Here is a 12,939-nt window from a genome sequence, read left to right on the forward strand (position 1 = left end):
TTGAGTAATGCATAGTATCAGTAGATGCTGTCTTATATGCTTGGTAAATTGGACTCCCCCCACCCCCCCCTTTTTTTTTTTTTTTAACTTCATGTTATAAAACTATACATGTATTCCTTATGCTATGCAACTTTGCAGAAGCTCCCAGTGGTATAGGCCAAGTATATGTCCCTGCCCCACTGATGCTGCTCTTGGGTCCATGAGTTCCTTAGGCCAGTGGAATGTTAGTGAGCAGAGAGGTTTTTCTTTGTTGTTTTTTCAGTAGAGACAGGGTCTCACTTTGTTGCCCAGGCCAGAGTACAGTAGTATGATCGTAGCTCACTGCAGCCTCGAACTCCTGGGCTCAATTGATCTTCCTGCTTCAGCCTCCCAAGTAGCTGGGACTACAGGTGTTTGACACCATGCCCAGATATTTTTAGTTTTTGTAGAGTCAGTGTCTTACGTTGTTGCCCACATCGATCTCAAACTCCTGGCTTCAAGCTACTGTCCTGCCTCAGCCTCCCAAAGTGCTAGGATTTCAGACGTGGGCCACTGTGCCCAGCCTTGAGCAGAAGTCTTAAGTATGTTCCTCTGATTCGACTTGGCCTCCTGCACTCTTCTTTTCTGCCAAGAAGAACATGCTACATATATTCACTTGCCTTTAGTGACTGGGCCCAGTATTGAAGACACATAGCAGTAGTTTTGAACCTGACCATAGTACTGATATCTAGCTAGCACTATCATGCCCAACCTAGATCAGCTGACTCAGAGTCAGTCTGAAGGCTCATGAGCATACAGGAAATGTTGTAAACCACTGAGATTTTGAGATTGCTAGTTACCCAGGAAAAACTGGTATATAATCAGATTCTCTGCTCACCAGTTCTTTAAACTTGTATTTTTAGTTTTTTCTCTGTAACTACAATGAGTTCAGGCACAATTTATAGGACAAAGAAGATGGAAGAAAATATTTTTAAGCAGAGAAGTAAAGTAGGACAGCCAAACTGGACTAATTGCAGTATTATTCCTTAAGGAGTGTTATTAGATTCTAAAATTATCAGCTAATTTTTAACATTGGAACATTTTACGTGAAAAGAGGTGCTTCCCTAAATCAATATATTGCTTCCAAAAATCTAATGCTGATTTTTTTCAATAAAAAGATTCCTCAGTTAAGGAATTACACTAATGGCATGCCTCTTTGTTTACGTAACTATAAAATACTGCAATTTCATATGAATCAATGTCAAATATATATTCATGAAAGACTGGAAATCAAGGATGAGAGGAAGAGACTTGAAAAGTAAGTCTAAGAGATACAGTATTCATCTGACCAGAATTCCAAAGAGAGAGAAAAGAAAAGTTGGAAGAGAAGATTTAGTCAGTGTAGTAAGTGAAAGGACCCGGAGATGAATGAGAAGAAAAAAAGTTAAGATATATCCTAGGTAAATTCCTGAAATCCATGGATAGAGAATAAATCCTAGATTTCTCCCAACAGAAGTTTGAGATATGATAATAGTGGCCTCAACTAAGGTCGTGGTTGAAGAAATGGAGAGAACATGGCAGATTGTGGATTTGCCTCTCCTGAACACATCATATAAATGGAGTAATACAAATGTCTTTTGTGTCTGGCTTCTTCCACTTAGTATGTTTTCAAGGCTTTTGAATGTTATAGCATGAATCAGACCTTCATTCTTTTTATGGCTAGATAATGTTCCATTGTATAAATGTGCCACATTTTGTTTATCCGTTCACCAGTTAATGGCATTTGGGTTGTTTCCACTTTTTGGCTATTATGAATAATGCTGCTGTGAACGTTCATGTTCAAGTTTTTGCTTGAAAACCTGTTTTCATATCTTTGGATATATACAAAGGAGTGAAATGGCTAGGTCATATGGTAATTGTGTGTTTAACTTTTTCAGGAACCACTGTCTTACATTTCCACCAGCAATGTATGAAGGTTTTAATTTTGCCACCAACATTTTTTTGTTATACCCATTTTAGTGGGTGTAAAGTGGTCTCTCATTTTGGCTTTGTTTTTCTGTAATGATTGTGGAGCTACATTATATGTGCTTATTGGCCATTTGTGTATCTTCTTTGGAGAAATGTTTATTCAAGTACTTTGAAGGTTTTTTTTCTTTCTTTCTTTTTCAAGAAATGGTCTCACTCTGTCACCCAGGCTAGAGTGCGGTAGTGTGATCATGGCTCACTGCAGCCTCAACCTCCTGGGCACAAGTGATCCTCCCACTTGAGCCTCCCAAATAGCTGGGGCTACAGGTACATGCCACTGCACCTGGCTAGTTTTTTAAAATATATTTTTTGTAGAAATGGGATCCCACTCCATTGCCCAGGCTGGTCTCAAGCTTACGGGCTCAAGTGATCCACTCGCCTTGGCCTCTCAGAGTCTTGGGATTATAGGCATGAGTCAAGACACCAGCTTTGCCCATTTATACATTGGGTTGTTTGTCTTTTTGTTGTTGAGTTGAAGTAGTTCTTTATACATTTCTATTAAAAGTAATGGCAAAAAAAACTGCAATTACTTTTGCACCAACCTAATAAATCAGAGGTGTCCAATCTTTTGGCTTCCCTGGACCACATTGGAAGAAGAATTGTCTTGGACCACACATAAAATACACCAACAGTAACGATAGCTGATAAGCTTTAAAAAATTGCAAAAACAAACAAACAAAAAAACCGTAGTGTTTTAAGAAAGTGTATAAATTTATTTTGGGCCACATTCAAAGCTCTCCTTGTCCACGTGCAGCCCGTGGGCTAGATAAGCTTGTTCTAGATGTTAGATTCCTATCAGATACATGATTTGGAAATATTTTCTCCCAGTGTGAGCATTGTCTTTTCACTCTCTTGATAGTATCCTTTGTTGCACAAAGTTTTTAATTTTGATGAAATCCAATTAATTTTTTCTTTTAATGCTTGTGCTTTTGGTGTCATATCTAAGAATTCATTTCCATTCTTGGACTTTCCATTCATCATTTTAATGTTTTCTTCTGACACATCTTCCAGTTTGCTAATTTTTTTGTGTCTAATCTACCTTTAAATCTATTTATTAAATTTTTAATTTCATAATTTCATTCCTCTGCTAAAATTTTGAACGTTTATTTTCTTAAACATATTTAGCATATTATTTTAAATTCTGTCCCTCATTGTTTTGTATTCAGTATTCTCTGTGAGACTATTTCTGGTTTATATGGCTTCTCTGATTTACTTTGTTCTTGTTATCTTATCTCTGTTATTGTTAATTAAGGGCTAGATGCTGTATGTGATAAATTATGTAAATAATTTGAGACCTACGATGATATTACCTTCCTCCACAAAGATCTATGTTTGTTTTGAGCAGGCACGATCAATCCAAGATTGCCTTAATTTAATTTTATGGGAAATATTTAGAGCTGAGCTTTAGTCCCCGTGAGAGCCCGTCAAGTTTCAGTTCATACTTGCTCCTACAGTATAGTTCTTTGGGCTTTTAACAAAAGTGTTGGAGTTTTGCCAGCACCACTTTCACCCGTTGGTGAGCCTTAGACTACACACACACACGCACACGCACACGCACACAGAATATATGTATGTAAAAATTTATTATATATAATTTTATACCATATGTTCATGGTTCTAATTTTCCTTGGGAAAAGTTGATCTGAAGTACATAATTCTGCCATTACCAGAAATGGAAGTCAACAGCATATAAATAGAAGTAAACAGCATATAATTACTCTTTTTAAAAATTAGATTCAAAGATCATTATATTATAATGGCAGCCTTAACCACTTGAATTTTTGTGTATTTTCTTGGAGGTGGGGAGAAAGAAGTAGAGTTACAGTGATGCTACTAGCAATTGCACATGATGGCTTGCTAAGCAGATAAATACCTTTCATGTGTGTCTTATCGGGGAAAAAAATGTAAGATCATTTCTTTGTACAACTTATTTGGAAATATATTTTCTTATATTTCCTTATATGATTGCATCTCTCATGAGACAGTGAACACCTTATAAGAAGGAACCTTAGTTTACTCATCTTCAGTTTCCTAGTGCTAGACCTGGAATTGAGTACGTAGTAAGTGTGGAAATGAATGCATGTAGTGAAAATACTTTATTTGATTTTTCACAGTGAAAAGTCAGTATTTGTTGTTCTGAATTATCCTATAAGATGTATTTTAATAGGGAAGGCAGGATCTTTTCTCACCAGCTCTTTTGTTGCATCCCCTACTAACAGGTGGCATCTCCACAGAAAGCGACTGTGCTTTTGAGCCAGACTACGCCGTCCCGCCACTTCCAGTGAGTGAAGGTATGCAGCACATTCGGATTATGGAGGGCATGTCTCGCTCTCTTCCATCCTCCCCCTTACTCACACATCAATCTATCAGTGTTCGGCTCCAGCCTGTGAAGAAGTTAACTGGTAAGGACTTTACCTAAATTTAGTATGTTTAACAGGAAACCTAACAATATGACACTTTAGGTCACGTCAGATGTGTATATATGCATCTTTAGGTTTTTCCTGTCTGGCCTTCCTAATGTCACAGACTCTTGAAAAGTAGAACTCCAAATGATTTTAATTTAGAGAATTAGAACAGTGCTCAGTTTGACAGATTGATGTATTTATTTTCTAAATGACCCATCTGTTGTGAACATATTTTTCTAGGTTTTCAGGAAGTTTCTGGTTTTGCCAGAATACACTGTTGTTCTGATTTCATTTATAAGCTTGTTCATGTCAGATTAACAGATGGAGACATTCTAATTTTAGGATAATAGGAGCTTGATAGTTCAGCAAAGGTACATCAGTCGTATTTTATTTGAAATTGTTATTTGTATATTTTATATCTATTTTTAAAAGATAATTTAGATATTTTCCTCTACACTGGACATTAACTTCTTAGGATATTTATGATAATTCATAAGTTATGGATTATATTGATTTTAATATGATCTCACAATATGTATTACCCATTTAGATCAAGTTGTTAGGTGTGAAACTGTCTTTATTAAATGGACTTTTGTCCTTTTACATTTTTTCAGTAAATAAATTTTAATATATAGTTGAAGAATGCTTATGTGTGAAAATATGTAATCCTGGGTCACTTTGTTAGATTTCTTCTAGCATTGTCAATACATCCCTGATGTCAGTAAGTTGACTAGTATTGTTGGGTTATAAGTGCATGGAGGCATGAAATTAAGTTATTCACAAAGGATATATCAACTATTTCCTATTTGTCTGACATAGAGCTAGACAGCAGAGAAGTTTGATTATCATTATTCAAAATAAAATAAAAGGAGAAATGAATTTTTGGGCACTTCTGTCTATGCAGAGTGAAACTTTTTCACTGTTTATAATTTTCATCAAAATAATAGCATTTCTTTATTCTATAGTTCTACAAAGTGTAAATTATGCCTCTTTACATTGTGTATTATTGGCATTTTCAAAAAGATAAGTGAATCAAAGTCACTTTGGTCATTAGATACTTCAGTCTAAAGACACTTTGGTCATTAGATTAAAAAAATAGGTAAAATAGCCTAATAACATAATATCCTGAAATACCAGTTGCCTTCTAATGTCCAAAAATATGATGAATTTTATGTGATTAGGCTTAAATAAAATCTCAGTGCTTAGAAATTCTCCTTGTTTTACAGTCAAAGGTATTATTGATTACCAAAAATATAAAAATCCCAAATCTGCTGGCTGTCATGTGATGTGCTTCATTTTACCACACACAGTGGAAAAATTAGCAAGTCCAGTTTCTATGCAGAAGTGAGCTGGATTACCTGAAGTTTTAGAGATACCACTTTCCTATCCCATTTGCCTATCTTAATTTGAATGTCAACTTAATAGTCAACCTTTATTAAGAGATAACTATTAAATATAACAAAGTCGATAACATACCTAATATCACAGAGTTACTGTAGTGAAACAGTAATGCAAAGTGTAGTTGATTAATGACATGTATGAACTTTTGAGTTTTAATTTTATAGTATTTGAAGCTTCTGTAATTTCTCAAATAGTTTTATTTACTGAAGACTATCAATGGCCTAAAAATTTAGTAATTAAGAATGCATTTTTAAATTTTGGAAGAAAACAACTGTTTACTGAAAGAGTATGTCATGAAAAGGTTTCTTTGGTCAATTTTCTGCCAAGTGAAACAGAGGATAAGAATTGTCTAGTTTAACCTGGAATGAAATTACTTTGAAATTCAAAATAAAAACCTTAGTAGATTATTCATTAATTATTCCTTCTTGCCTAATCCTCAGTTACCCCTTCTTTTCTAATTATATCTTGTTATAAGTAAGTAAAAGGGAAGTTGAATGGAAAAAAAATTAGCTGACCGTGAAGAAATGTTTACCAAAGAATGGTTCTTTCTTGGCATTAATTATCAAAATGCAGTAATTTAATCAGGCCATTAGGACTACACTTAGTAATTTCTCCATTTCAATACATTCAGACTTTCAGGTGCCTTTTATGTATTCATATTACCAACCAAACTGAATGAATAGGTCCAGAAGAGTCATCATATTTGATTTTCTTTGTGACTTTCTTTTTTTTTTTTTTTTTTTTTTGTGAGATGGAGTCTCGCTCTGTCACCCAGGCTAGAGTGCAGTGGCCGGATCTCAGCTCACTGCAAGCTCCGCCTCCCGGGTTTATGCCATTCTCCTGCCTCAGCCTCCCGAGCAGCTGGGACTACAGGCGCCCGCCACCTTGCCTGGCTAGTTTTTTTTTGTATTTTTTAGTAGAGACGGGGTTTCACCGTGTTAGCCAGGATGGTCTCGCTCTCTTGACCTCGTGATCCACCCGTCTCGGCCTCCCAAAGTGCTGGGATTACAGGCTTGAGCCACCGCGCCCGGCCTTCTTTGTGACTTTCTAATAGTCTCTTGTCTCTGGCACAGTTAAAAGCAGTTTGCTTATTATTTTTCAATGCTTTTTACTTAATCTCACAAATATTTGTCTAAGGCCCATTACATGCGTAGGCACTGCTCTAGATATGATAGAGTGGTGTAAAAGGACTACTAAGACCCCCTGCCTTCAAGGATTTTATATTTCAATTGAGAGAAGATATAATAAATGCATAGCCAGTAAATAAATACTTGAATTTTAAATAATGGCAAGTACTACAAAGGTAATGCAATACAGAAGGGGATAGAAACTGGGGTTGAGGTAGAGTTTCCTTCTATGGAATGACTGGAGAGAGTCAAAGGAGGAGATATTTGAGCTGAGTTTTGAATTTAAGAAGGAGCCAGCCATGGGAAGATCTGGGATCGGAGCTTTCCAGGCAGAGCTAACAGTCAGAACAAAAGTCCTAAAGCAGAAATGAGCTTGGCATGTTCAAGGAATGGAAAGAAGGCAAGTGTGGCCTAAGCAGAGTAAGTCTGAAGGGGGCAGTAATAAAAAATGAGTTAGAGCTGGGCACAATGGCTGATACCTGTAATCTCAGCACTTTTGGAGGCCAAGGCAGGAAGATTGCTTGAGGCCAGAAGTTCGAGACCACCCTGGACAACATGATGAGACCCTGTCTCTAACAGAAAATAATTCAAACAAAATAACTGGGTGTCATGGCTTGCCACCCATATGTAGTCCTAGCTACCAAGGAGGCTATGGTGGGAGTATTGCTTGAGCCCAGGAGGTGGAGCTGCAATGAGCTCTGATCGCACCACTGCACTCAGGTCTGGGAAACAGCAAGCAAGACCCTGCCACTAAAAAAAATAAAAATAAATAAATAAATAAAAAGAGTTGGAGAGGTAGGCAGAAGCCACAGTTTTTAGGGTCATGGTAAGGCGCCTGCTCTGACTGTAGGATTTTAAACAGAGGAGGAACAGGTAGTAGTATGATCCAATTTACCTTGTAATCAAATCTTGTTGGCAAATATGTAGAGAATGAAGTATGAGGGACTAGAATATCACATGTTCATTAGCCTTGGGCAGTCAGCCCTCTGCATCCGTGGATTCAACCAAACACAGATAGAAAATATTTTTCTTAAACCATCTGTACTGAACATGTGGATTTTTTAATAATCCCTAAACAGTACAGTCTAACAACTATTTACATGGCATTTACATTGTATTAGGTATTATAAGTAATTTAGAAAGGATTTGATGCATACAGAAAGATGTGCATAGGTTATATGCAAATACTGTGCCATTTCATATCAAGGATTTGAGCATAATCCGAGGAAGGTCCTGGAACCAGTCCCCCATGGATACTGGGGGACAGGTGCATAGGTTTTCCTGATCTTTAAATAGTCATTATTAGTCATTGTCTTCACTTCTGATAAGATGGGTACTTATGTTTTCATCTTATAAGATATGACAAAGGAGTATCCTTTTCCTATCATTGTTACTGTGTAACCTTTATACTCTTAACATATTTATCTTAGTCTTCCATGCCGATGTATATAAAGACTCATTTGCAGATATAGGTCCATTTCCAAATACCTTGACTCATTTTCAGTCTGGAGGGAGTAAGAATGGGTAAAGACCAGCTCAAGAATAGATATAATTTAGAGCTTAAAAACTAATTTTTAAATGTATACACACCTCACTCTAGTCAGTACAAAAATAAGTTAATGTAGTAAACATGTTCAAGAGAGGCACAGACTTTGTGGTCAGACTGTTTGAGTTTGTATTCCAGCTCTGAGTGTCACGTCATGACTGTTTGCTTCTGTTTCTTCATCTGTAAAATGGGGATAGCAATAATACAACCGACTTCATGGGTGGTTGTATTATTCTTATAATCACATTGTTTTATACTTTTTAAAAACTATGTTTAAGTGCTCAGAAAGTGTTAACTGTTATTGTTAATACAATTTGTTTAAATTTGTTGAGAAGTTTGTAAAAATTGCTTTTCATGTTAAACACCAGTGGGAACTTTAAAGCTTTATAGGTTTTTAAAGTCGCACTTTTTAATAAGTAATAGCAATAATAATGACAATAATTTTTATTATAATGTCTGTTGTGTGGCATACACTTATTAGCTTGTGTTCTTGTCACTGGTATCTCCACTTTACAGACGAGCAAATTAAGTTCACAGAGAGGTAAATGTCTTGCTGAAAGTAAAATGTCTTGTGGAGGATAATACAGCTAGGCAGCAGTCAGGGTTAGGATTAATACCCAGTCCCTCCAGATATGTCTCATTTTCCAAGAAGAAAATAGAGGTTTAGAGAAGTTAAATAGCTCATCCAGAGCATCTAGTATATCAGTTAAGATTTTTGTTGTTTCAGGTAATAAAAGATACAGCCAAACGGTTTAAGCGGTAAAGAAGACCTAAAAATTGGGCACGTTTCAAGGTTGTTGGACTTACTTAGGTATTGCTGTGCTTTGGGGGCGATGTGGAAGACAGTAAGCAGAGGCTCCCTGTGGTCTCCAGATTCTTGCCCAGTGCTCATTCCAAGATGCTTTCCCATAGTGTCATAAGGATCCTCAGCATAGATAGATGATTAAGGAGTGCTAAAACTTCATTCATTCTTACGGAATGTATATTATTTACCCATTATGTACATTTGTTAAATTTAGTGAAACTTAAATTTTGCATATACATACTTCGGGTAGGGGTGAAAATTGGTACAACCATTTTTATGGCAATTTGGCAATATGTATCACAATTATAAGGCATATAATCCGTAATAAGCCAATTTTATTGCTAAGAGTTTGTTTTACAGATAAGCTTGAATAGATTTGAAAATGTGTATGTATGTGTGTACATACATGTGATATTGTTTATATAGCAAAAAATGAAAATCCAAATATTTCTCAATAGGAACCCGTGTGTGTTTTTAAATGACACATACGTACACACATGCGTGTGTTTGTTGGTAGCCTAGAGAGAGAACTCTTAATCAGAAGTGGGAGAGGGATGACATAAGTGTTGCTGTATAGCTTTCTGTAAGTCTTATCATGTTGAAAATGCAAAATCTCTTGAGACAGTATAACAAAATGAACCCTGTCATTTCCTAACTGTGTAATCTTGCTCAAATTTGTTTAAAGTCTCTGTACTTCAATTCCCTTATTTCTAAACTAGGGGTGATAATAGTATCTACCTCATAGGACTAATAAGATAATTAGATTAATTAGTACATGTAAAGTACATAAGACAGTGTCTGGCATAGAGTAAGTAGTCAAAATGTTAGCTACAATTATTATTATAGTTTCCAAAGAGATGTGGGTATTGTTTATCAGCTATGTCAAGTATGTGTTCTGAGCTTTTGCAAGGTAGCCTTCAAGAAACTTAATTACGCTAAGTAAGTCCCTCTACTTTTCTGAGGAGTAATCTTCAAATACCAACATCAAATAGACTATTATCTAATCTCTGGGGGGGGAAATGGCCTGATTTTAAAAGTATTTGTTGCCAATAGATTGGATTGACCTTGTGGCAATCCAGTTTGGATGGCAAATAAGTCACAATAACTGATCTGATCATGCTGAACCTGGATATTTTAGATGCTAGCTATGGCCAAAGCCACAAATAAAAAGGAAACATTTACTTGTTCCAGAAACATCCTGGGGAAACCATTGAAAAGTTCTTTTGACATTAAAAATGGCCTATACATAGTGTTACTCTACATAGTCTGATACAAGTATATTCATGATATATTCTTTGCATAATAATATACTTATCTTGCAATTTTTGAAAATGTACTAGAATTCAAGATATACTGTGGTGAATTTTATGATGGGAAAAAATACAGAATTGCTAGCAAGATTAAGATTTCTTAAACATACAGTCTAGTATATAACAAACATTAAATATTATTTTTCTTCTCATTTATATCTTGGAAAAATGGAAACATAGTCTTGTTTTGTAAACATCCTGGAAAAATTATTGAAAAGTGAATTGGAAACTATAAAGGTCCTGTAGATAGTATTAGTCTCTATAGTCAAGATTTATTTCAGCGTACTTATAATGCTGTGGCATCTGAGTAAATATCTTGCAATTTTAGGATAAACATTGGAATTCATAATATAGTATAATGAATTTGTTAGATTAAAAAATATAGGAGACATGCATGGTAGTCTTAAGTTCCATCATTGCTAATTGTTAGAGACCACGTGTTTTTGTAAGATTAAATGAGGAAATATATACCAAGACTTTTAAGCTCTTTTTGGAATAATAGAATAATTGAACTATTAGGTCTGGACCTTAGACAGTACCAGGGTACTGTTTCTAATTTGGTTTCTAACTATTTCTAATTCAGATTCTCTGGTTTATGAGATAAAGATTAGGTTATTGTAAAACAGTGTAGGATTGGATAAAAGGGGAGGGGCCTTATTTCCATTTCTGGCCTTGAAGAGTTTATTTCTGTAGTCTTCCAAATCAAAAGTAGAGAATATTAGAGGGTTATTACTTAATTCAATATAATAATTTCAATTATTGTGAGTCAGTATTGTTAAAGAAAACCAGAGCTCAACAGTAAAGTGGTAAAAACAGATTTTAGTAAGGCTCTTTTGCAATAGTATAGAACTGGGCTCAATTCTGAATACAGTAAAGAATGTTGGGTATTTATAGCCAAGGAGAAGAGTGGGGTGGAGGATAGAATCAGTGGATGAGAAATTATTAAGAAGAGGCTTCAAGAGTAAGAGGATTATTGCCGAACCACTAAACAGTGCCTTGCTGAAGGCAAGCCATGTTGACCAGATTATCAAGGGTAGGGGGATTCTCACTAAACTGAGTTAGCAGGATTCTTGCTACGACTGGGCCAGGAGGCTTGAGGACAAGGCCCACGCAAGAGCGTTGAAACAAACCTGCACGTTATGGACATGTACCCTAGAACTTAAAGTATAATAAAAAAATAAAGAAAGAAAGAAAGAAAAAAAAAAGAGGGATCAGAGGAGCCTGACGAAAGTTTGGTTAAGGGGTGAGCCTTTGCCACTGCGTATATGTTGAACACCTAAAAGGCAGCGTAAATTATCAAATAAATAATCCTTTTGTGATATTTACATACACTGGATTTCAAAATAATTAAATCTTCTCTTTTTATATTTAACCTGTGAGGTTTTAGACAAGAAAGTAATCTAGTTTTTTTTTTTTCATATTTGAGTGGAAGTCACTCATACAGAGTAGAAGTATTATTTATACTGTTGCAGTGTTTATTTATAAAAGGATTATTTGTAGTAGGTGTAGTAATACTGTATGTATTCCATTGAAATATAGTAGCCCTGTCTTCCTGCCTCTATTCAGCCACCACTAGGGAAAGTTTGCAAAAGTGCCCAAATGACCCTTAATGAAGAGAGAGCCAAAATAACAGGTCATTTATACTTTTAAAATGAAATGGTTTCATTTCTGTCAGGTTAGATGAAAATTGGAATGGAAGAAAAACAATAAGAAAAATATTTTTAAAAGCCACATAAGATGAAATAAGTTAGTTGTCACAAGAAAGTGATATCAGTTTCCCTTATAAAGATGAAGTTATCAGAGTGTATAAAAAGCATTTCCAGTGAGATGTTATTTATAATAGATGCTTCTAAACAAATTGAGAGGAAGCTTGCAAATAAAGGGATGAAATATATATACCAAATAAATGTTGAGAAAAGGATAGTATTATTTGCAATAATATTAAACACAAAGAAAAAAGTTTTATTTGATATTTTATGCAGATACAATTCATGAAGTTGATGTTAACGATTATTGCTTTTTTATGCATGAGACAACATGGCATCAAAATGTATAAAGTTATCCAAGAGAAAAGAAAACATATGTTCACACCAAAACTAGTACACATATGTTCATAGCAGCATTATTCATAATAACCAAAGAGTGAAAACAGTTTGATGTTCATTAGCTGATGAGTGGATAAATAAAAAGTGATATATTCGTATTACTTGGCATTAAAAATAAATGCTTTCATGATCCATGGTGAACTTTGAAAATGTTAACGCTAAGTGAAAGAAACCAGTCACAAAAGAACATATATTATACAATTGCAGTTATATGAAATGTCCAGAATAGGCAAATAATCTATAGAGACAGAATGTTA

General features: G+C 35.2%; 1 protein-coding gene across 4 annotated transcripts in view; it reads left to right on the forward strand.

Annotated features, from left to right (window-relative positions):
* TANC2 (tetratricopeptide repeat, ankyrin repeat and coiled-coil containing 2) overlaps positions 1-12,939 on the forward strand; it is a 475,420-nt gene that overhangs the window by 137,798 nt on the left and 324,683 nt on the right. For 3 of the 4 annotated variants that reach the window (XM_015120072.3, XM_077972346.1, XM_077972347.1), the window contains exon 4: positions 4,203-4,385. In XM_015120072.3, the coding sequence (XP_014975558.1) occupies positions 4,203-4,385 (183 nt within the window). The remainder of the gene's footprint in view (positions 1-4,202; positions 4,386-12,939) is intronic. The other variant, XM_001116098.5, reaches the window with a different exon arrangement.

The sequence above is a fragment of the Macaca mulatta genome, chromosome 16, assembly GCF_049350105.2.
Source record: "Macaca mulatta isolate MMU2019108-1 chromosome 16, T2T-MMU8v2.0, whole genome shotgun sequence".
Lineage (NCBI taxonomy): Eukaryota > Metazoa > Chordata > Mammalia > Primates > Cercopithecidae > Macaca > Macaca mulatta.